Raw genomic sequence first — 25,174 nt, forward strand, 5'->3', positions numbered from 1 at the left:
GTGCTGTAATAAAAGGTTTATAATCACAGTGTCTGTCTGTACTTTATTTTGAAATGCACAACGTTCCAAATCCATCTTTACAGCTGTCACTCAGACTACTGGTACCTTAAAGACTGGTGGTCCTGCACTGGGTCACCCATGGTTACAGAGAGCTCCTAAATCCTATTCACCAGGAATTGCTGGCAAGAGATCCTGAGGACCCAATGAAATGAGAGGGGGCACATGACTGGACCTCCATGGAGGCGAATATTTAGAAAAATAAATACAAATGGAGCATGACAGAATGGGGTTTTAGTCGGGGGGTTGGGGGGGGTCCACAAACACTGGGTCCACCAAGAAGCAGGGCCCCTTAAGAACAATTCTCCTTTGATGTCATCTTAACCATTCCACTGCCAGGCAGGCTCAGTTTACATAAAGCTAACAGAAGAGGAAGCAATACTACCATAAAAAGAAAACCAGAGTGGATAACTCCTAACAGAACATACATATCAATAGGTACAGTACAGGAAGGTCACTCTGCATTCCTGGAGGAGGGGTGCACTGCTCTCTCCCCGCTTACTCTGATGGCTGGAGGGCCACACATGCGGCCCTCCATCTCTTTCACGTTACCCCTTACTGTTCTAGAGGCTGCTTTTACAGACAATACCCACCTTGGAATCCAAAGAACGCAAGCAAAGATGAACCCTGAGTCACCCCGATACCTAAAGAACAAAAACAATAGGGGGTGATGGGAAGCAGACATGACCCGTATTCACGAGCGAAATTTTGAATGCTACCCACAGCATAGTACATTAGAGAGATCCAGTATCCGAAGGCAGGCCCAATAGATCTATATGATCAAAAATAGTGCTCTATTAAAACAGGAGGTGTAGTGCAGATACAAGTCTACTGTGTGAGTTGAAGAGACAAAAGCCTTTCTGAAGTATAACAGAAGTGTGTACACCCAGTACTCCACTGACACACACTAGACTCTATAAGCATAACTCAGGTCAGGGACTGTCGATCACCTCAGGGATCCCTGTACACAAGGCAATGCTATTCAGTTACAGCTACCACCATAGGCGCACGTTCCTTTATTAATCCACACAGCTACGGCATATAATGAGGAACAATTCCACAGTTTCATGCTCAAATAGTATTGTAGTCATGAAACCAATTGCTCACACTCATAGCAGTGTCACGCTGCATAATGTAGCACTTCTGCCTCACGGCACTGGGGTCATGAGTTTGATTCCCGAACATGGCCTTATCTGAGTGAGTTTGTATGCTCTCCCCATGTTTGTAGGGGTTTCCTCCCACACTCCAAAAACATACTAGTAGGTTAATTGGCTGCTATTAAATTGACGTTAGTCTCTCTTGTGGGGAGAGAAAGGTGGGGGTGTGTGAATTTAGACTATAGGCTCCAATGGAGCAGGGACTGACGCAAGTTCTCTGTACAGCGCTACGGTATAAGTGGCCCTACATAAATCGCTGCTGTCGATTATGACGACTATCCACGTAATGCCATCCTATACATTGTGTATTTCATATTGGCTATGCGTTCTGGTGTATACACAAAGGGACAGCTAACTCTAAGGGTTGAACTCTGTGGTTGTTGAGGGGACAAAATGCCATGTAGGTGCACTGGGAGCTCCAACATCTTGCTATGCGTGTGAACAGTGCTGAGACATAAAGGGAGGCATCACAAAGTGGCAGGGTATGTTGGTGAAGTTATTCCTCTATCACACAGAAATAAGGCTGAACGACGCTCTGACAAGTGCAGTGACCAGGTAAGACCAGTGATGATCAGACAAAGCCCACAACCAGCTGTGTTGGAGGATACATGTAACATGGGCAGTGGGAGGGGTGAAGGTAGTATAGATGGAGCGCAAGATCTGTTCTTAAAGTGTCCTGTCTCCCGTTAGTGGTGTCTAATCCCAGAGTAATGTGTGTACCCAGATGGATGAAGGAGAAAACTGCTGTAGCAAATATCAACCAATCAGATTCTGTAATTTTCTCTCATCCAGATCTAAGGCCAATAGTAGCCTTTCCTATGCACCAGCTTTCACAAATATTCCCAACTGTGTCCAATGCCCAGGCTCCCCAGATAACGTCTGTGAAAATGATCTGGTAAGGAATAGTACTTTGCCGGCAATAGGGTTCATCCCAATGGAGGGAGGACTACTGCCCATCAGAGGAGGGAGGTGAAACATACTCATTCTAGCATGCATGTTGCAGGTTTGGAAATAATTGGTCACAGGGCAGCGACTGCCATAGCTGGTGACCTGGAAGTATAATACACAATAAACAAGCATGGTTGTAAATAATATTTTTTATTTTTATTTAAAAACAATCATTTTACTTACATCTGAATGAACACCAGATTCAGGTCTCAGAGTGACCGGGAAGCATAGGCGACCTGCTGGAAAGTGGCATTTGTTGCGTTTAGGTACTTTGCCATCATTTCCCTGGGGCAGAGCTTGCTCAGAGATACTGAGAATATAAAGGTCTTTGTAACATTCACACATCAGCTTGGGGTGTTTATTCTATAGGGATTTGTTTAATGAGCCAGCCACAGCTCTAAGATCCCATTACCAGGGCCTTCACTTGGCAACCACAATGGATCCTGGGGAGCAGTCTTAGAGGAACGGTATACTTTAAATACACACTGCTTCCATATGAAATAGGGCTATGTAGCTCTCATAAAACGATATACACATTTTCATTCATTGGTAAATATATGTACCATTTAAAAGCCATTTAAAAAAGGGCGCACTTTTCAGCCATCCCAAATTCCTCACAATAACACTGGAGATGTTATTGTGTATTTAATCTGTGTCCCCTACACCCCAATGCTTTCCAATATGGTCACTCCCAAGATAGCATGAGTATGTGTGTATAGATGCAAGTATGTAGTAGGGGAATGTCCTCTTAATTTCATATAATATACTGGCCATATTGCCCGACCCCAGGAAATATAAAGGAAGGAGGTTAATTCTGCAGCCCTCTGTATACAGCGGAACCCTGAGTAGTAGGAAAGCGTACATCATTCCCACAAACCAATACAGACAGAATAACCACAAGGTGGAATGGGCTGTTACAGAAGACCCATCAAACTCCACTCTTGTACTGTGACTTCTGTGTTCTTTATGGGGGGAAAAAAAAAACGGAGGACAACATAATAAAAAATAAAATATTTTTTTTTTTTTTACAAAGAAAAGACTTAAGGCTCCCACGGAGGACTCTTTCTGCCATCGACCTCAGTTTCCACATGGTAGAGAGCGTCCGCTAAAGTGTGTTCAACAACCGCTTTCCACGCCATGTCACTCATCTATGGGGGCAAAATAAAACACGTTTTAGTTCAATGCTGCCACCCAGAGGACGTTTATATGGTTGCAGCTGGGAGCTGTTTGGCAAAGCTTTCCCATGGTGGATGGGATCTGGGAAAGAACCCAGAGATTACAGTTTAGGTCTACAACATTATGGGCTACTTGTAAGTTTTTTAATAAAATCCTTCTCTTAAAAAGAGGGAAAATCTAATCCGTTATATAAGTAAATGTGATTGTAATAGCAGCTGGCTGAGATACTTCCTGTTTCGGCTAGTTCCATTATAGAACTGGGCACAGGGACTACTGGACCATTTCAGTGCTGGATTTCCTTACAGATTTTATTAGTACTCGGTCAATGAGTAGTCCCAGAATTGTCAGACAGTTATGTCACTTGTAGCACAAAAGAGCTCTGTTGTGCAGTTACTTGGGAATTCGCATTCTCGTCATTTCCCAGCCAAGAAATCAAATCCTAGCTTCACGTCAGTCATCACAACATAACAAACACCAGTACTGGACGCGCTTCCTATGTAAAGCGACCACGTTGATCTAGGGCAGTGTTGGCTAACCTGTGACACTCCAGGTGTTGTGAAACTACAAGTCCCAGCATACCCTTCCAGCAATAAGCTGCTATATATTGGCAAAGCATGCTGGGACTTGTAGTTTTCCAACACCTGGAGTGTCACAAGTTAGCCAACACTGATCTAGGGTATTAAACAGCAGAGGATACAACAAAGCAATATTTATTGGACTAGGCTACATGTTGTAGAAGGCCTAGCAGACATTACTGAATGAGGACTTACCGGACGGAAAGACACGTCTTTAGGAGGGTGTTTGAAATGGGGTCCAAAATTTATAGAAACCTATGACAACGATAGAGCATTTAGAAAATGAGCCACAACTTTTATCCTCAGGTCCTACTCACGTACGGAGTTTCATTAAATTGGTCAGTGATCTTGAACATATAAAACGGTTTACAGCATCAATTTACAATTGTTGGTGTGTGTATTTGTAATTCTATGATAAAGACTGTTCTTTTATAAATAAAAACAATTCTATAAAACAGAAACAGGATCCAGCATATATACTTACAGAGCAGCACTTGTACAGTGATATGGCAGGGTAATATACACCTTCAAAAACATCTTTATAGGCCACTCCTTTACTGACACCATTCTTGTAGAATATAATCTGCATTGACAAAGAAAAAAAACACACATAAATGCAGTCGCTGACTAATCACACAAACCTAATGTAAGGATTTCTCAGACCTATGTCATTATAGTCGTACTTAAATTAATGGAAGTCCTGAGACATGTTTGCATAACAAAAAAAACAAAACAAAACCAACTATCCCCCAAAAACCACAATATTAGGTATAGCAGTTGAGAAACCTTGCTGTACATAAAGTACTCCAATGAGGGACAATGTTGGGCTTCAGTAACAAATCTCATATATAAAAATCATTGGTCTGTGTCTGTCCGGATATGCATTCAGACCACAGTGCACCAACCAAGATGAAACAAACTGGAGTTTCCTCAGCTGGACCCTGATCAGGTTTCAGGGGGGTTAGAGTCCTGGTCAGACCGCCCGTTGGTGTATGGTGGGCAGAACTTTGACCTGGGGAACCTATTCTGAGCTGGCATTTGGACACTCCTGCACCAATTGGGATGAAACCAAAGCGAGGTGGTCCATTTGGATCCCAGAAGGCATAGTAGGGGAATGAGGTCCCCGTCGGACCTCCCGTTGGTGTACGCTGGCCAGAACGGTGATCCAGGGAGCCTGTTCTGGGCCTTCCACTGGATGGATTTGGATGACATTTAATATAAAAACAAAAACTACACTGGGCAGCCACATCATGGGTGTGTTGGATGAGCTGCTAAGCTGCCAATTATTTTTAAAATGTTGACAGTTACATCAAATTCATTGATAACTTAATAACTTGGAAGCTTTAAATCCGGGCAACGCTGGGTACTTCAGCTACTTAATGTATCTATTTTGTTGATATGTATGTAAATGTATTGGCTGTGAAATTAGTTTAGTAACAAAGAGACAACATTAAAAATAAATAGTACCATTACAGCGTATCTATACAGAACATAAATTGAGCATTTGTTGCTCCAGTTACAAGCAATGCACAATTACATAGAAAATAAAAGGTTTATAATAAACCTACAGATGTAGTCTGAAAGAGTATGAAGTAAAAAGAATGTCAATTTAAAGGATCATTCCACTCAGCAGCCATGGTGCATAATGAAAATTATATTGGAATAACCCGCTATATGAAATAGGACAATTGCCACATAGTGCCAGATAAAGCGGATACAACAGGCTGAAGTATTGTTTCATCTTTAGATCTGTATAAGGTTATAGCTGCCCAAGAAGTGTGTCTGTGGTTTTGTTTTACTATGGTGACCGAATAAATACATTTTGTAGGCGATCCTATGAATCCTGGTAGCAATTTCCAAACTTAGGACCTGATACATTAAGGAATTTAAATGCCGATACGTGCCGTATTTTGCATTAAATTGCTCTGCGCATGCCCAGAAACGGACCATACACCAGAGAAAGCAACTGTATCCAACTCATCTTTGAACACAAAGGTCCCTCACTACAGCCTACGATTTCATGGGCAAAACTGGGAGGGGACCGACTGTACATTGACTACGTGTATACGTTAAGGGCGAGCCAAGCATCAGTGTCGGACTCAAGCTTTGGACATCTCAAAAGGTACGTGTTTTTCAGTTGTGTCACTTACATCAGGTCAGATGTTAATGTTTTTCATAAATAACTATATTATTAAGAGGTGAAAATAACTGAATATTTTTTTTCCCCCTGTGAATTCTGCTGGAACTTTAAATTGTACATATATACTGATTGCATCCTGCAGTGTGTTGTGTCTGTCTCAATACAGCAAGTGCCATATAGGCAGAGTGTAACTACACACATTCTACAAGACATTTGTTCAGATCCACTTGTAGTTGACCATGGATGTGCGTATGCCCAAATTACGAGTTTTTTTTAAAAAAAATACAAATGCACAATTTGTTAGTTTTGCGGGCCTTAATGAATCAGACCCTTAGTATCTTGTAGGAGAAGTGCGTCCTCACAGCTGTGTGTGAGGACTAATAGTTACTGCCACAAACATGTCTCCGATGGTAGCAGTAAACATTAATCATCTCTCAATGCGACACCAAGAAGCCTGCAGCATCAGCTGGTGATTGAATACAAGCTAACAGCCACAGACACAGAAGAGGAGGGCGGATCAGGGCCATCTTAACAACATTACGGGCCCCCGGGCAAAGCAGTGCATCGGGGCCCATATATATTATAAAATATATATATATATATATATATGGGCCCCGATGCACTGCTTTTTTTAAATGTACTCGCTCAGTGACCCTTGAAGATTTTCTTTTGCAGGATTTTATTTTTGCATGTTTATTTATTCTTAAGAGTCTTGCCTGTGGGGCACCCGGGCACCTGTCCATCGTGCCCAATGGAAAAGATGGCCCTGGGGCGGATCAGACAGTACTAAGGCTGTGTAGCAGTGTCTCCAACATACTAAATTAAATACACTTGTTTGAGATAATTTATTTAGGGTTTTGGGGAAAAAAATAAAAAATTAAAAAATGAAGTCATTAGCCCACGGCTCACCTCACTTCCGGGTGTTTGCTTCAAATTCTTTTCTGCTTTATCTACAAAATCCTTTTCTTCAAAGTAGAGGTAACTCTTGAATTTGATTAAAGCCTTAGAGAGAGCAAAGGACAGCAGATGTGTTTAAGAATGAACCAGTCACATTCTCTATACTGTGGATGGTAACAATGTAATGCTCTACCTTATCTTTGTAAGTGTCAGGCAGCGCCTGTGCAGTCTCCGTATCATCCGGCAAGCTGATATAAAACCCCAGAGTGTCACCCTGCCCATAGGATTCGGAATAGTGTTTACCAATGGACTGGTGGAATTTGGTGCCCTTCTTGCTGCGCCAGGAGTAGCTGAACTTGTCATAGCCCAGCGGAGCCTGGAGATTACCTGAATGGACAAGCAGAGGACACTTATGTTCTCATTCTTCATAACTGGACTTTCGCTGGATTGGGAGAGCAATACTAAAAGGTCTAAACTCAAAGACCATATGCGCCAACAATCTTTGTGGGTGCAAAGACCAGAACATTGTGTAAAAAAGGGAAGTGACGATGAATGAAAGAAAAAGGTAGCTGGGCACTGGATAAAACAAAACAAAAAATACAAAATCAAAACTGTGAGCTTACTTTAAAACTTCTTAGGTTAAATTACGATAATAAAAAAGGGCAGCAACAAGTCTAAGGCCCTTTACCCATAGTAAAAGCCTGTTAAAGCAGGTCTGGGAATGGAACACATTGATTCCAGTGACCCCATACCAACTACAATTTGCACTTGCAGTCAGGTTGTATTGTGGCAAGGTTTTAACGATGATGCCTGTTCCAAAAACCTCAAGTGAGCTCAGTGGGGTTAAAGGAGGCTCCTCTATTTAATCCCCCCACTCAACTGCTAGTATGTGTTTTCAATTACGTTTGATATGCAATGTCGCTGCCATTTAACACAAAGGGTAAGGGGCCTCACAAATTGCAAAACTAGATTTCATAGGAGGGATCTCCCCCCACCACTCAAGCACACAGCCCTTCCTGTCTGCACATTACACACTTCGCTACACTAAAAGAGTGGAGTGATGTGTGTAAATATAACTCCTTCTAAACAAGCTAACGTGATTCATGTAACAAGTCATTCACTACTGTAGTGTGGACTGTGGATGTAGCTCAGCCCTGTGCTGATGCAATATGTAACAATTTTTGGCTGCTACATCTGGTTACAAGTGAATCATGTATAGTATTAGGACAAACTGAAATAGCCGAGTCCTACCTGCAAGTTATAAGATCATCCAAAATGTAACACGAGTTCGCTACAGTATTAATCTGCAGCCTGTGACCTAAATTTCAGGTTTCAATAATGTAACTGTACTCTGTGTGACTAAGCACAACACAGCAGCTCAGAAATAAAACAAAATTGGAAAGACGGGCAAATGTGTGGGCACATGCTGTGATTCAATCAGCGGTAGCATAGTCTATGCAACATTGCTAGTTTAGCTGCCTGACATAGATCTGGGACACGTGTTGTCCTCTTGCAGCCGATTCTAACCTGTCTACAGCCAGTGTTCCGCCTGTAGATGCTGGAATCTTATAGGAAAGGGGACACCAGGAGGCTAGTTAAATAATGACTCAGCCAATCAGAATCAACTATCTTTTAACTATCATCATCTATTTATCTATTATATATCTATTATAATTCATCTCTTTATTTTTATATCTACCAGTGTCTCTATTTTGTATAAACGTATAAAGAAGCCAAGATGTGAAAACTATAATAGAGATAATGACAGTAAAATGGAGCTACACAGTGATAAGTGGTATATTAATATTACAGTTAATGCAGTGGTCAAAACATAGGTTTATATGAAGTAAACACCAATCCTTTATTTAAGTCCCTGGATTTTCAAAATTTACACACTAAACCCACGTACAATCTTATTACAGCAGATGGCACCCACTCTAATGCCCAAATTACCTTGGCAAAGTGCCCGTCCTTGTAGCCTGGAATTAAAATTGTAAAATAATTTTAGAGGTTTTACCACTGGACTAATTTTGATATTTTTATTGTCTCTCTCTGCTTCCTCTACAATCTAAAGTTTAAATCACGATTGTAATATTTGCACTGCTAAAGAAACTAGTTGATGTTGTGAAACACAAAAGATACTGGTGGTCACTAAATTCATCTTGCGGATTTGATTATGGGACCAACCTAATGTAAGGATGGAGAGATGGGAATTATACATCTAAAGAAGTAACCAATACTGGAATTATTGGCCTCTAATTAGCCTTGTACAGATCTCTTGGCCGGATAGATGCATCAGTCTCTGTAACAACTTTTTGCTACATCCCGCTATGGCCTGACCTCAGCAGTGGGAAATTGAGGTAAAGCACTATTCCATTCATTTACACAATTTCTTACAAGGAAAATGATGTTGACGACTATCCATCAAGAAACAGTTTTTATATCGTAGATCTATTCACAAATAAATATTGAGCAAATTATTAAGTGATAAAAAAAAACATTCATCTATTAAATTTCAGTGAAGTTAAAACATCTCTCTCAGTTTGAGCTGAGAACACACAGCACAGTACGTTAGCTGACATACCTTCTGACTGTATTGTTGAAATAACCTTAATCAGATCACTCAGAGGCTATTTAATATGGCCCAGTTTGGCAATTGTCAAGACCTTATTATTCATAAGTGTGGCGGATCACTAACACTGAGGGATAATTGTATAGTACGGACATCCAACAGATTTTATGATTATTCATATCTGATGCGATGATTTGATGGTTAAGAAACAAAACAAACAATTTTGAAAATAAATGTGGACTAAGTCAGGCGCTACGAAATCAATAACGACGACCAATTTTACCACTGAAGCGAGCACGTGGTATAGCTTTACACACAAGATAATGAATAAAGCCTGGGGCCATTTCTACATCCCAAACAGACAAGATCATCAAGGAAGGGTCTTAAGTCTTCATCTTATAAAACAAATACTTATTATAGGTAATATTGGCCCGTTACGATAACCCTTCTCCACTATGCGGCATTTTCTGGTTTTTATATTAAAGGTCAAGTCAAAACAATTTCTTCTGTCACACAGATTTTCTTGTGCAAATGACACTCACTGTCACAGATGGGAACCCCTAGCATTCAATACACTGATTATAGGAGCGTTTTTTGAAAAACAGATTTTTTTTTTTTTTAATTATTCCATCACAGATATCCTCAAATCAAGATAGGAAATAGTATGTGTACCACGTTCCAGAGTAAGTTTCATGTTAAAAGCAAAACCTAAAACAAAACCACAGTCCAAATAACTACATTGCTTCCCCGGTTGGTCTAAATTATTAAAACTTACGTACTCCTACATCCTCTGTAAGGATGTCCTGGTCCTCACTGGGTTTAAAATCTTAATGGCCACAATGACGAATTGAAAAATAAAGTAGTCATGTGGGTGCAGGTTTATGATCTGTCTGTTGAGCAGTATTCTCTGAGCTGTTATAATCCATATGAACTCAATCTAAGAATTATATGATTACACTTATCTTAGCCAGTCAAGTCCTCCAAAATATAATTTCTGTCTGAGCAGATGCAAAATGAAAACCCTTAATAGTCTTCTCTTGTGACTGAGCAAGGACATGATGAATCAGTTTTATTTTCCCTTTACCACCATCCTCCGGGGGATCCTTGATTGTGACCGCTATGGTCCTCTCCAGTCTTGGGTACAGCCAGAGTGTGTTCTGTTTTCCTTACTAATTATTTTCCTTCTTGTGTGTATTTTTGGAACCCAAACCAAACTTCTAGTGATTCTACATTGAATTCATGGTAGTACATAACCAGCATCTGTACCAATCTATACCAATCTCTACTAAGATCTAGCATTTTATTTAAAGATACACCTCCGAAAAGACATACATGCGTGTTTCTACAGGCCTGTATGAGCCACATTTGTGCAAGCAAACCTTTGCAGTACTTTTCCAATGTTAGAAACCTCCCCCGTCCCGCCTCTCAAGACGCAGGTGGGCATAAGTGTCTGAATCAGGCAAGTCTACGTAAGCGCATATATGTGCGCCAACATCACGCAAACTGGAAATACGCAGACTGGCACACTTCCCACTCTGCATTAGTTCCTATAATTTGCATATTGTAATAAAAATGCTTCAGCCTCGCCAGTATTCCAAATAATGTAATGGAACAGGATATGGGTTTAATAACTTGCACATGCTACAGTTTGTAGCCATCATGACTTGTTACATAAAACTTTGGTCTATAGTTACACATCACGCCGCTCAATTATGCTGCTTATATCATAAGTAGAAAAACAAAGAAAAAAAACAAACAAACAAAACAGGTCTTCTGTCTGCTTTAACCGATACTTGCAAATTACATTTAGATATACTATAGTATTAATTAAACCTATGAGGTGACCTTTTCATTTCTTTTTCCCTTTCTTTGTAAGTTTTATGTGTGGATTGTACATCCTGCTGTATTACAAAATGCTTCAGTGAAGTTGAAGTACCTCAATTTAACTTTCTTGTTGGACTGCTAAGTGTACAAATGCTGAGAGCCGTAAGACGACGAGATGACGGTATAAAACAGGTCATCATGAAAGTCAGAGGTCATGGTAATGGCTATATGCAGTTACTGGGCCACATAAGCGCCTTAACCAATGTTTCTCCACATTATATCCCAAATAAAGTCCTCCTTTGAAATGACCCTTAAAACACCTTACCTAGTGCTTGAGACCAGCCCAACCTGGCAGCCGTATCCGTGGGCATTTCCTCAATAAATATCTCGAAATACCAGGACCCTTTCCTCACACCGTGGGATGCCCTCACCATGGAATATCCCTTCTCTCCCGAAACAGTCAGACGGTCGTCAGAGATCTTTAACTGAGGAGCTAAAGAGACAATTTGTTACGTGACTGCACAAATCTATGCAAAATGGATAAATAAGGGTTGAAGCAATAGGATGTGAAAAACATGAGACAGTGAATTTGTATGTTTGATAACACTACTACAAATACTAGCAATATGTGCAGGAGTTCTTTAATGATTTAGATTTGATTTTATCCATGTATAGAACAGAAAACCTCCTCACCGCGGTCATGCAGGGCAAGCAGCACCCTCTCATATAGACAAGCCCTGTACAGGTCTCCTGGAATGGGTTTTCCAGCCCAGCAATCCAACTCCAGTTTCTCAGGGTCGGGTGCATGTGGATCAGGCTCTGCCAGAATGTATCTGTACCCATCCTTGTTGAACGGGTGCTCTAGTGGGTAACCATGAGGTGGAAGGCGCTGGGCTGCAAACAGGGGATCACTGGAAAGAAAAGCATCACATTACAAATATCGATATACTCATAATAGAAAGGGCCTACTGCCTCTCGAGGGTTCTATACTCTACAGTGTGTGATGACCTGAGCAATATTTTAATGCTGAAAAAACCCCCCAAAAAAACATTTGTGATGTACCTCAATGCTGAGAACTCTGTCCCACTTTGCTCAATACAATATATGCATCCATTGGTTAGCACATTTGAACACCAATATTATGTCCTGTATGTCAGGACCAGTTACGCATCATGCGCCATCTAGTGGTCATTTCACTCACTGCTCAGTTTACATGAACATTAATTCATTATCAAATCTATATTAAGACAATATAGTGACATTGTAACTTATGTGGAATAAATTCCTCTTACGCAAATACATTAAATGCACATTCAGCATGGAGTAGTTTAGTTAGGATGATCTTACTAATAAGCCTATGAATTTTGGGGATTATATGGAATCCTGTGAAATATATCCTACTGTAGAATATGTTCATATGAATTTTCTTCATTATTTGAAAGAATAAAAAATAAATACATAAAACAAATCTACAAGTAAAAATGTCACCAACTCACTTACTGAATGAATGTACTTTACCTACACAGAATACAACTGGACAATGACTTGGTCATTGTAGTAAGCGGGACATGTCTCACTTTGAACACATTGGCTTTCCATTGCTATTTAGTCAGCTCACACAGAGGACAAGGCAACAATGTGTTTCAGTATATATTTGGCACCTTATATGTAATACACCAACACTTCTTCATACACCCAGGAATCTGTACAGACATTGTACCTGCGGGTTTTTTTGGCTGTGCTGGTGGATCCTCCATCCTGTTGCTTGCGCTTTGCTCCTCTACCTTTTGCGGAGCTGGCTGCCGCTGACCCTAAAAATCAAACAATTGAAGAACACACGTTAGCCAACATGGCTCTCTTGAGGTTCTTGTGATTCTCAATACCATACAATATTCAGAATTATTGTGTCAGAAACAGTCTTCCAGAAAAGTCTGGGGGGGCTACAGGACTGAAATGTCCACTGGTTTGCATATTGCTCAGAGCAGAGGTGTGCAACCTGTGGGTTAGTACACCAAGTGGGGTTTCAATCTGTTTTGTGGTCTCCTACTTCTCAGATTCTATTGGGAATGATAATACAATGGTACATTTTACAGAACTGAAATGCATGTATGTTTTAATAATGCAGTCATAATGTACAACTATGGAATATCTTATCCAGAAACCCATTGTCCATAAAGGTCCGAATCCCCCCCAACTTCTTCTCTATGAAAATGATGTATAGCAACACGATCACCGAATTCTTCCTCCTATAGTCACTGCGAGGAGCGCTGCTAAACAATCTAATAAGGAGGGGAATGACAGCAGTAGTGTGAAGAAAGTGGTCGTTTTTATGCAGAATATTTTAATCCTTGTGCCACAAATTATGGAGAGGGGAAAAAAAAATAATCCTCATGGAAAATCCTTTGCCCCAAGTGCTCAACAGAATAGATCCTCTGCCTGTATAATATAATATCAATATAATATCAAGATGCTTGGGACACATGGTTTTCTGGTAAGCGGTTTGCCATAAAATCTAGCAAATTACATTGAGTGGGACAAGATAAGAGGATTTTTACTTACGATAAATCCGTTTCTCCAATTCTATCTGGGTGACACTGCTACCATGGGTTGTATGAGGGGAGCGTGGAGTTTGCACTTAATTGGTTAACTTTGTTAAAATGTACCTAGCTGACAGACCCCTCCACTCTGTAACCCCTAGTAGCACCTCAGTTTAGTTATAAAGCCCAAGGAAGGGAAGTCAAAGAAACCAAGAGCACACACCAGAAGAGCAGAAGGGAGGGAACGCAGTGTCCCCCAGATGGAATCAGAGAAACGGATTTATCGTAAGTATAAAAATCCTCTTCTCATTCATCTATTCTGGGGGACACTGCTACCATGGGGACGTTCTAAAGCAGCCCCCCTAAGGGAGGGACCGCTCTGAAAGCCCTGCCAGTAGAGCACTACGGGCAAAACTAGCATCCAAGGACGCAAAGACATTAATATGATAAAATTTTGTAAATGTATGGACCAGGTGGCTGCCCTACAAAGCTGGCCTGCCCAGGCACCATTTCTCGCCGCCCAAGAAGCCCCCACCAAGCGGGTGGAATGGGCAGCAATCCTATCTGGCACAGGTCTCCTTGCATTTACATTTGCCTGCCTAATGGTTGAGGTAAGACACCTGGCAATAGTTTGCATTGAAGCTGGCCATCCTTGTTTATGGGAATCAAACAAAACGAATAATGAATCAGTCCTATGAATCTGGGCTGTCCTCCCGACATAAATTCGGAGAGCCCTGACCACATTCAGAAACTCCATAGAATTAGTTCCAGATGAAGACGCTACCTCCTTGAACACTGGAACTACGATTTCCTTGTTAATATAAAAAGCAGAGACCACCTTTGGAAGGAAGGCACGTACGGAGGACCGCCCTATCCTCATGAAAGACCAGATAAGTTTCTGTATATGACAGAGCCCCGAGCTCAGACACTCTGCGAGCCGAAGCAATAGCCAACAGGAACGCTACTTTCCAAGAGAAAACGAAAATCGGACGACTGCAAGAGTTCAAAAGGTGGTCCCTGCAGCATATTGAGTACCAAGTTTAGATCCCAAGGTGAAGTGGCCAGAATATACGGTGGCTGTATAAGCAGAACTCCCTGCAAAAAAGTCTGTATATCCGGCATATCCGCCAGTCGAAGATGAAAAAACATAGAGAGAGCCGAGACCTGCACCTTTAAAGAGGCTAAACGAAGTCCTACCTCCAAAGCATCCTGAAGAAAGGCAAGAAAACGAGTAAGAAATATAACAAAATACGCTGGAATCCATTAGGAGTCCCAGGAAGGTCATCCTCTTGGTGGGAACCAACTGGGATTTATGGCAATTGATTACCCAGCCATGACGCTTCAATATGCTGATGGTAAGAGCCAGGTGCCATATTAGCAGCTGAGCTGAAGAAGCCTTGATTAGCAAGTTGTCTAGATATGGAACCATCCCTCACACCCTTGGAGTGAAGACAGGCCGCCCTGACCGACATTTCTGCAAACACCCTTGGCGCAGATGAGAGGCTGTAGGGTAGTGCAAGGAACGTACTGTAAAACGAAGCAGTGGTTGGTGTCCCACCCAAATGGGGACGTGCAAATAGGCGTCTTTGATGTCTATTGACGCCATCTAAACCCATTTATTACTGATCGAAGGTACTCCATGCGGAACCTGTCCACCCGCAGGTGAAGGTGCAGCGACTTTAAATTTAGAATGGGTCTGAATGAGCCGTCCGGTTTGGGAACCAGAAAGAGATTGGAGTAAAACCCCTCTCCTCTCTGGTTCCCCTAATTTCCCATCTCAGTCGTCACTGGTAATTGACGCAGGGGGGGGATCAGTAGCTACTGAAGTGGATGGGAGAACCGCGGCAACTGAACAAAGGTTGCAACAGACTGTGACAGAGAAGATGCACAAACCAGTTCCTTCGTGAGGGGTGGTACACTAATTTGGGCCTGCGCAGGTTGGACCCCCATGTCGCAGTCCATGCAGAGCTCCCCTGGGTCCTGTTGTCCAAAAGGTAACAGCCTTACATTTGGAACAAGTAAAGTATTTTGCACGTGGAGCCTTTCCCTTTTTTTTTTTTGTGGTTAGGTATTCAGTGTACAATACAATACAGACAGTCAGAGAGGGAGTTTTTGTATAGAACGATACAACTAATCTATGACAGGTAGTCAAAAGAAGATCCTTTTAAAACCCTATTACATACACACACACAATGTACCACAGTATTATTATTAGGGGTATATTAGTAGAGTATTGAAGCATACAATGATAGATAGAGAATACTTAGCCTTCCAATTCCAACAGTCTAAGACAGGTCTACAGGAGAGGAGTCTGTCAGCAGCGTCTGCAGTGGTTAGCCTGAGAGTCTGCTGATTTCTCGGGTATATCTTAGCACCCCTGGAAGAGTCCAAGTTCCTGTGCATGGAAGGGGGGACGACTATTTCTTTAGTTCTGCCCCCGCAAGTTTAAAGCTCCTCTGTTGGCGACCCCTCTGCTGGAGCCTCTTCCATTAAGCCTCCTGCAGCAATCCCTCAGCTAAATACATGGCTGAATTCTGCCTGGATACCAAGGATTTTCCCCCTCCTTTACTGAGGGAGGAACTTGGTATGGTCCCAAGATGGCCGCCGGTCCGATTACTAGCACGCCTTGCCTTATGGCAGCGCTGGTATAACGGCTAAATGTCAGTGTAACAGCGGCTTAATTAAGCCACCAGTCAGCACTGAAAACTGCCGGTGCTGTCAGTGAGAGCCGCCCGCTCTCACTGTAAGACAGCTCTAATGCGGCAGTATAAGGAGGAAGCGCGCACTCTCTTATAGGGCACGCTACCTGAATTCAAGAACCACTAGGTTTTGAAAGAAAAATAAATGAAATAAATGAATAAAATGAAAGAAAACTAACCAGCAAAAGAAAACCCAACTATTAGGGCTCTTAATCTAAAACAGAGGAGCTACTAGGGGGTCTGTCAGCTTGAAAAATTTAACAAAGTTAACCAATTAAGTGCCAACTCCACGCTCCCCTCATACAACGCATGGTAGCAGTGTCCCCCAGAATGGATGAATGAGAAAAGGTACTAGACCATGTTTACGTATATGTCTACCACCCAGCAGCAGCAATGTTTTTGTCTCTCTGGATAACAGGTTACCATATAAGAGATTCCAAACTTTTAATATATCATCAGGATATTTTATATTACTAACTCTAAGAGGTAAATGTATCAAGCTGCGGGTTTCAAAAAGTGGAGATGTTGCCTATAGCAACCAGATTCTAGTTATTTATTTAGTACATTCTTCAAAAAGACAGCTAGAATCTGATTGGTTGCCATAGGCAACATCTCCACTTTTCCAAACCCGCAGTTTGATCAATTTACCCCTAAGTCTCCTATTCACCATCTTAAAGGCAGGCAAGGCATGTAGCTGTGATGTAAGCCATGAAATACTGAGATATTCCATACATTAGAAGTATCCTCACCATTTAAAGCTCCGGCAGTGGACACCGCACTGCTTTGCTTTTGGTCATAGGCTGGACCAATATTTCCCAAATCCTAAAAAAAAAGAGAAATTAGACATAAACCAGATGCACCTGTAGAAAATAAAATCTGATACATACAAAAAGAGAACATCCCAAACCATATCAGTACTCAATGTTGCCTAGCACTAGCAACCCAAAAAGGTCACCTGGTCAAGGAGGCCAAATTTTGGATAATCTTCCTCTGGATCCTTGCTGCCTGGGTCCGGGTGCTCCTTCACTAAAAATACATCCCGCTCTTTAGTCTGAAAGTAACACAATGGAGATCAACATGACCATCCTGTAATAATTACTACACAAGTGTCAGAGTAGAAGCATTGCCTAGGCTTGATCTCCACATGCAGAAATACAGTTCTCCAGCTCTAAGTAAACAGTAAAACGTCCGTAGGTCTTACGGCAGCTATACAACGGTACTTTGTTATTGTACATGTTTTACAGCAAATCAAAAGGCAATGTATTGAGTACAGCCACAATAGCTGCTATGTTACATAGGTAAGACTTACCATAGTCTTCACTATACTGTTTGGCCATGTCATTTTCCCTGGCCTTTGTCGTGTAGTCAGACTCTCCCAATACTTATCAATAAACGGAATTATATCCTGCAGAACACAAAAACAGTATATTATTCTCCAAACTTCCATAAGTTCACTGTTATCTGATGCCATAATAAGACAGCAATGAGTGTCATGTACAACAGCATGGGGCAGATCAGGTTTGTGATGAGATTGGGATCCCAGGCATAAGCAATCGACTTCCAGCCTGTCAAAAACCTTCTCTCATTAGGAAAAATGTCAGTGCCTCTTTCTTGACGTATCTTCGACATTACCATGTGACTATATATCATTTATTGTATACTTGTCCCCCCCCATACAATATCCCTAAACACAGCCATAAACACTAGAGACTAGGGGGCATATTTACTAAACTGCGGGTTTGAAAAAGTGGAGATGTTGCCTATAGCAACCAATCACATTCTAGTTATTTAGTACATTCTACAAAATGACGGCTAGAATATGATTGATTGCCATTGGCAATATCTCCACTTTTTCAAACCCGCAGTTTAGTCATTTTTAATAATTTTATCAGGAGTGATTAGGGGCTTCTGTGAAACAAGGATGATGCTCATTGTGAGTCTTCTGGTTCCAGATATAAAGACATCTGACATTACTATATTAATTCCCCTGTGCCATACAGTGTTACATATGTATAACAGAGTTATAGCCATTTTGGCGAGTTCTTATTTATAGAACCATTGTTTCTAGTGTCATATGATATTTGTCCAGGTGTACGGTTTGAACCCTCATTAGCAGTACTGGGTAAAGAGGGACAGGCTACAGAGCCCGGAGGTCTCTTTATGATTTGAGACGTTCATGGTGCATTCCACACAGGTATACAGCCAGTAGACCAGATATCCTGACATTTGTTAAAGGGTAACATCCATAAAAAATATATTTATTTTCTCCCTCTTATCTTTACGGGTGATTATTATTATAGACTAAACATATCAACCCTACAGAGTGCTGGCTGATTTAGGAAATAATAGGGGAAAACACAGGAGCTCCACTCTTCTCAGCCTAACAACCAACTAACAGATCTGTTTTCAAAGTGTCTGTTCATACTACAGTGCTTTACTGGATTAGTGTAGTTCAGTGGGCTATAGTGTGCACCATCACATACTGCAAATAAATTCTATAATAAACTGTAAAGAGTATGGGGGAAGGAGAAATCTGTTATGAATGGGAGTTAACTCTTTAAGAAGTTTACCAACTCCCCTGCCTTCTTGATACTACTATGTTGGCCCATCCCCACTATTTGCTGTATTTAACAGGCTCCCAGCACTCACATCAAGTCCATTCGGCTGTCAATCTCTTTTGACACAGCTCAGCTCTCGCTCCGTAGCAGAGAAGATTCAACACAGTTGCTCTAACTGAAAACCCAAAGAACCTCTTAGTCGCTCCTGCTACGTAGAGCCAAGTACCGCCGGAGGTGGAACGCTTATACAGATTGATCAAAATCTGGTGTAAACGTTTAGTAAAAGATAACATTACAGCTTGTACAAATGTAAAAACCAAATCAGTGGTTTCAAACATGGTTCAAGTAATTACAGGGTCACCTCTGTCTCTTCACGGAACAAGTTCACTGCGCTATTTAGAGGGTTTTTTAATGATAGATTTATACAGTAGTACAACGATCACCCATTTTCACTTCTACCAAACTCTTTCAACTTGTCACATCTGCGTTCTAGAGAACTCCCAGAGAGAATTAGCTCCTGTAAATTATTATTTGTGAGGGAGGTCAGGTGCTGTGCCACTATCTCTGCAGTCAGGAAGAAACTAGATGTAGAAGTTTTGTTTTATATAGGCGGTGCATTTCCTACTTCAATCTTCCTATACTAGTTCGACGGGACCATCAAATCACTACTCTTTGCTACCATTGATGTTCAGAGGCCCAGACTTGCAAGCTATTGGCCTCATGCCACTTAAAACTTACACATGAAAATGCAGGCGTTTCCAGAGCTGAAATATTTCTGTGATTCGTCACATGTTACTCTAACACTGCCCATCACATCTCCTGCACATGCAACCCCAGACTTGAAGAATGACTACAATAGGCGCTGGAACCTAGTGAAATGCACCTAAAAATTAACTAATCTTGAATAAAAAAAATGCAAACGTTTTAAAATAAACGTTCCCTTACCAGCAACATGTAGGAATGGTCAATATAAGGTTGGTCAATTTGAGAAAATAAATTTTGCCCCAAGTGGTTTTAGGTATTCAAAACAGAAAATCTGTTTGAACACGTTACCCGTCAGGTCTGTTCTAAAGCAGAGTATAATAGAACATCAACCAGCAATGTCAATGTTACCTTGTCTTTGGAAAACATAGTCTTTGGATGTTCCTCCTGGTTTCGGGAATGCCATGTGAGATTTGCTAAAGCAGTAAGACACATTTCCTTCAAGTCTACAAAATAAAATATTAAAAACATCTATTAGTTGGACAAAAAAATTCTCCAAATTACAAATGTGTGCATGTATAAACGCCACTCAGACTACTCCCATGGAGACTAGATAGCCATTTATTCCAGAGTTCTTTAACCAGTACTATTTTTTTTTTTGGAGGCGAGGAAGGGAGGGATTAAAAATGTACCATCAGAGCAGTCCAATAAAAATCTATGCAACTATTAAAAGCAGCATAAATCTGTATTGAACTGCTCGAAGAAAAAAACCGCATTAAAAGCGTCATTTATAGAGACCATAATAGAAATTATGTACAGTTTATACTTAACATGAAGGTTATCTAATTGCATTAGAATTTTGTACACAAGTATGCTTTGCTGTCTTATTGATTCTGATAAGGTCATTATGGAGTATCACTTGTTTACTCTGTAGCTTTTCTCCTAGCTGTAAAAAGTTAAACATACTGTCTTGGTGACTTAGGCCAGGTCACTGTGAATGGTACAAGGCGTTTGTTGTTAAGTGGTTTGGAATTGCTGTATGCAGATCCACTGCATCTTTACAGAGATGGAAACAATAATAACGACATAGTTCCCAACCATTCTTAATTTCCTAAGGCTATCAGTGGTTCCTAAACTGTGCGCCACGGCTCCCTGGGGTGCCTTGGCGATCTCACAGGGGTGCCAGGGCCAGTGGTAAGCATGGCAGGTGACTACTCTGTAATTATTTTGGCTTAGGAGAGCCTTGAAAAAATTATGGAGACCCTAAGGGTGCCTTGACCTGAAAAAGTTTGGAATCTACTGGGCTAGGTTATAAATATTTGGCCCTGTACAATTAATGGCCAACCGAACAGCACAATTCCTTTTATTCTGCATGGGATGCAGTTCTCTCCCATTTCTTCGTATTTTCTGGGCTATACAAGGTAACAATTATTGAAGTGGAATATTCCAAACATATATCATTAATTCTAACGTCAGTAAACATACAGTGATCGGGATTCAGCATGTGACGTGTGGATTCACCAGCACAGTAGCAAAGCAATAGTGTAAATTTTAATATGTCAGCAACAACCAATACGATGAGAAATTGGAATAAGTGGGAGTATTAATACCGATTGAGGGTATGTGTGACTTCCAAACGATTGGCATATTTGCAATTGTATTATTCTGTCTAATCAGCGAGACAAAACAGGAAAATAACCAAAAACTGACTGGACACAGACATACTGTACATCTGTCAAACTGGCATAAAATTAACTTCTAGTAAATTCACTCCCATAGAGCTTCGGAAATAATGTGAGTGCAAAGCAAACTATGTGTTAGAAAACACAACATCCAATCAGATATTAGCTTTTATTAGCCTGACTGCACTAGACTGCTAAAACATGATTGGTTGTAAGATGCACAATAAACGGGACAAATGTTACATTTCACTGGGAGTTATTACTGATCACTTACTGGCTTGCTTTCTCAGAAAGTAGGTGTTTCCGCTGTGATGACACACATTACAATGGAAGCTGTAGTTCGTCATAAAAGGAAGACAAGACCTAAAAATACAGAAAAGTCCATTATAAGGCATACCCATAGCTGTCTATACTACGGAGTTCATGTGAAAGATCCCGAAGTATGGGGTCACATACGTGGTATCTATCCCAAATGTTTCTGCTCCAAACCACTTCAAACAAAGGCTACACTGCAGTTCTATCTCTCCTAACTGCCGCCCGTTGTCCTCGTCCACGGAGCCAGGCTGAGTGTCCATCACTTCACCCTCCGCAGTGGAGTCCTGGAAGAGATAAAACATTATGAGCTATTCATTACAATCTCTACTCCGCTCACAGGGAACAAGGCAGGCTCACATCAAGGCAACATGCCTCCTATTATCCTCAGAAGTGCAAGACTGAGAATAATCTTGTATCCTCTACCAGCAATCTGAGTAAGTATACACAGAAAGCAAACAGTCTGGCTAATGAAGCGACAACACATGGACTTAGCTAGGTTACAGTAACTCTTCGTAACATACCCAGTCACATAATGAAGAGACAGCCCAATAGACTGAGTTGTATCTCTCTGTGACTGACACATTCTGTGCCTCCAAACTAGTCCTTAAATCAGTAACATTCCTATGGGCTTCTAGATTTATCAGACTGGCCCTTAAGTATGACGTCCTTTATCCAGCTCTGTTATAAATAAAGAAAACGTCTTCTGTAGCACAACAAACAAACGATTATTTCAGTTCTTCTACAAGTCATAGAAAACGCTTTCTAGTCATTGAAAATGACTTCAAATACACTTATAGCGTACAGGAGGGTTTAGCGCTTTACAGCACAAGGAAAAATAAAAAAAAAGGTTCCACAATAAGGATCAGAGACAAACGGGATATATTCTAAAGAACCTACAATCTATAGATGACCATTAACTTCAAATACCCTTCATAATTCATTGCGTCGATCACCAAATTAAAATCCGGAAAATTACATACCAAAGCGTCCTTTTCGTTGGAAGACTCAGTATCCAGTCCAGCTGCGGAGCTCAGATGAATTGAATCACTGTAATCAAACAAGGAGTAAGTAATATAGACGTTTGTTCAGAATATAACCCCACTATCACCGGCAATATGTACAGACCCAGCAGTTTTTTTTACACTAATAATCTGAATTAATATTCTTACAAGTTAAACAAACTCCCACTGAAATCCTGGACTTTTGAGACTAACTGTAAAAGTCTCATAAGAGAATTGGTAACATTTACTTTAAAGTAAATTAACCTGAATATTATTGTATTACTCTAACAATATCAATAAAACCAGAAAAAAAAAATGCAGCGTCGCACTGATACTTATTAAGCAAGTGCGCCTAATTATCCAACTGCATTTCCAAGCATACTCCCACACCCCAGTCCCTGAAAAACCACTCTGCACCTAGTTCTGAAAATCCACCTAAAGAGCCTTAGGGGTATATTTATTAAACTGCGGGTTTGAAAAAGTGTTGATGTTGCCTATAGCAACCAATCAGATTCTAGCTGTCATTTTATAGACTGTACTAAGTAAATAACTAGAATCTGACTGATTGCAAGAAGCAACAGCTCCACACAGCTTGATATATTTACCCATTAGGTTGAAAACTATTTGCAGAACAAAGGCACAGTTGGGGACATTTAAATAAAAAATAAAGAGAACAAAACTCCACAACAAAATCACTGGTGTGCAGATAAAAGCTCCTGGTACCTTTGAGTGACATTTTTTGCTTGTTTTCATTTTCTAAATTGAACACTTGAATCTGATTTGTTGCTACAGGCATATACCTGTGGACCAGTTTCCATTAATATTTTTTAGTGGGTGTATGACTCATCTGAAGCATTGCACATATGCAATTTTGATTAAAAAAACAAACAAACATTGCAAAGAATATGCTACCCAAGATAAATGGCAATCTCCATACTAGATTATAATATGCCAGATAAACTGCTTGTTTTACATCATCCCACTAAACCCAGAAAGAAACAAACGCCATAACACAACATAGAACTGGTTGCAGTTCATTATAAACTTTACAGCACAACATGTTCTTACAGAACAGACATTCTACAGGCTTTGTCCTATAGTGATACAAGATAGAGGTATCCTTGGAAAATTAATCATAATTCATGGCTATGCTGCAAAACATCTGTCTCCATGTCTCACTTATTGTGGTGCAACATATAATAATTACTTTATTTTATATACACATCAAGGCATGGTCCTTTTAAGAAAATACTAACATACAAGCCCTAACATTGATAACTGGGTACACTTTTCATACATAGGGAAGGTAAGAGGACTTTACAGGTGTCTGGAACAGCCCTTTATTCCAGATATACCTTTGGTTGTCCAGCTGGAGTTAAAAAGAATGCTGGGACTTATAGTTCTACACCAGGTGGAGTGCAAAAAAATTGCCTACCCGTACACCGGCTCTACAGATGTTGTGCCCCAATGTGCCCTGTCAGCCAGAGACCTCCTAACTAAGACATAGGCTTTAACATCATGCTGGGACTTGTAGTTCCACAACAGATGCAGAGCCTGGTAAACACCATGCATGAAAGAAGTATCAGAGAACAAACACGTGTGTGTGAGACAGGTACATGGAGCAGGGGTGTGTGTAAGACAGGTACATGCTACAGGCCCCCACCCTGACACCCATTCATTAGTAAATCCCGCACAGCTCACCCCACAGGAGACCACGTGTATCACGACCCTCCCCTTTCACTATTAATGGCCCTGTGTGCTCACCTGCTCCGGTTATCCCCGCCTCCTCCCGGGCTAGACCCACAGCCGCCTCCTCCTTCTCCTCCTCCCACCTCCGTACCCTCCTTCTCCGCCACCGACGCCATCTTGATACACAAAATCACGTGCCCGTTGCCCTGGGAGGAGACGGGGGCGGGGCTCCGGTGGAGGCTGCGCACACGGCGAGCGAAGCTGTGCCGGCCATCTTTGGTGAGAGCAAGCGATGTGCTTCCTCATCTCTAGCGCTGCCTAAAGAGCGGGAGAGAGAAAGGATACGTGACGCCGATCGGATACATTGAAGTTTAGTTATAAGCTAAAGATACACTGTTTACATAGAGACCTCAGCATTTGGGAAGACAAAAATCAATATTCTCTTAATGGAGTGGAATCAGACATTGGAGATGAATTGTCTTTAAAATGAAGGAGAATAAATTTCCTTTTCTGTAATAAAACACTACCAACAAAACATGCCTTGCTTTGGGCTGCTTAGAAGAACTTAGCTGTACACCAAGTGTAAAATCTAGTGTCTTAGATGTGTTAAGTTAATGGTAAATGGATGCAGGGGCAAACGCAGGA

At 41.1% G+C, this 25,174-nt stretch overlaps 1 protein-coding gene across 3 annotated transcripts; it reads right to left on the reverse strand.

Annotated features, from left to right (window-relative positions):
* Window positions 1-2,293: 2,293 nt before the first annotated feature.
* On the reverse strand, window positions 2,294-24,838 carry ASH2L (ASH2 like, histone lysine methyltransferase complex subunit). Of its 3 annotated transcripts, none has more exons than XM_075206996.1 (16): window positions 24,605-24,835; window positions 22,820-22,886; window positions 21,981-22,123; window positions 21,799-21,887; window positions 20,254-20,348; window positions 17,892-17,987; window positions 17,538-17,633; window positions 17,332-17,404; window positions 13,067-13,157; window positions 12,040-12,257; window positions 11,672-11,839; window positions 7,144-7,337; window positions 6,963-7,055; window positions 4,398-4,496; window positions 4,109-4,168; window positions 2,294-3,310 (listed from the first exon to the last, which is right to left on the reverse strand). In XM_075206996.1, exons 1-16 carry the CDS (start codon window positions 24,703-24,705, stop codon window positions 3,203-3,205), a joined length of 1,791 nt encoding a protein of 596 aa, XP_075063097.1. In that variant the 5' UTR covers window positions 24,706-24,835; the 3' UTR covers window positions 2,294-3,202. The 3 variants fall into 3 exon arrangements, with proteins under 3 accessions (XP_075063097.1, XP_075063099.1, XP_075063098.1); XM_075206998.1 differs by lacking the exon at window positions 24,605-24,835 and adding an exon at window positions 24,542-24,562; XM_075206997.1 differs by lacking the exons at window positions 2,294-3,310; window positions 4,109-4,168 and adding an exon at window positions 4,175-4,260 and having other exon boundaries at window positions 24,605-24,838.
* Window positions 24,839-25,174: the final 336 nt, after the last annotated feature.

This window comes from Mixophyes fleayi, chromosome 4 (genome assembly GCF_038048845.1).
Source record: "Mixophyes fleayi isolate aMixFle1 chromosome 4, aMixFle1.hap1, whole genome shotgun sequence".
Classification (NCBI taxonomy): domain Eukaryota; kingdom Metazoa; phylum Chordata; class Amphibia; order Anura; family Limnodynastidae; genus Mixophyes; species Mixophyes fleayi.

What these genes read in the sequence shown, in the direction of transcription:
- ASH2L (XM_075206996.1), bottom strand. Translation starts at nt 24,705, where the DNA reads ATGGCGTCGGTGGCGGAGAAGGAGGGTACGGAGGTGGGAGGAGGAGAA. An exon ending in GGCGGGGATAACCGGAGCAG is followed by an intron (nt 22,887 to 24,604) that starts GTGAGCACACAG and finishes GTTTGATTACAG; the next exon opens with TGATTCAATTCATCTGAGCT. An exon ending in CTGACACTTACAAAGATAAG is followed by an intron (nt 7,056 to 7,143) that starts GTAGAGCATTAC and finishes GCTCTCTCTAAG; the next exon opens with GCTTTAATCAAATTCAAGAG.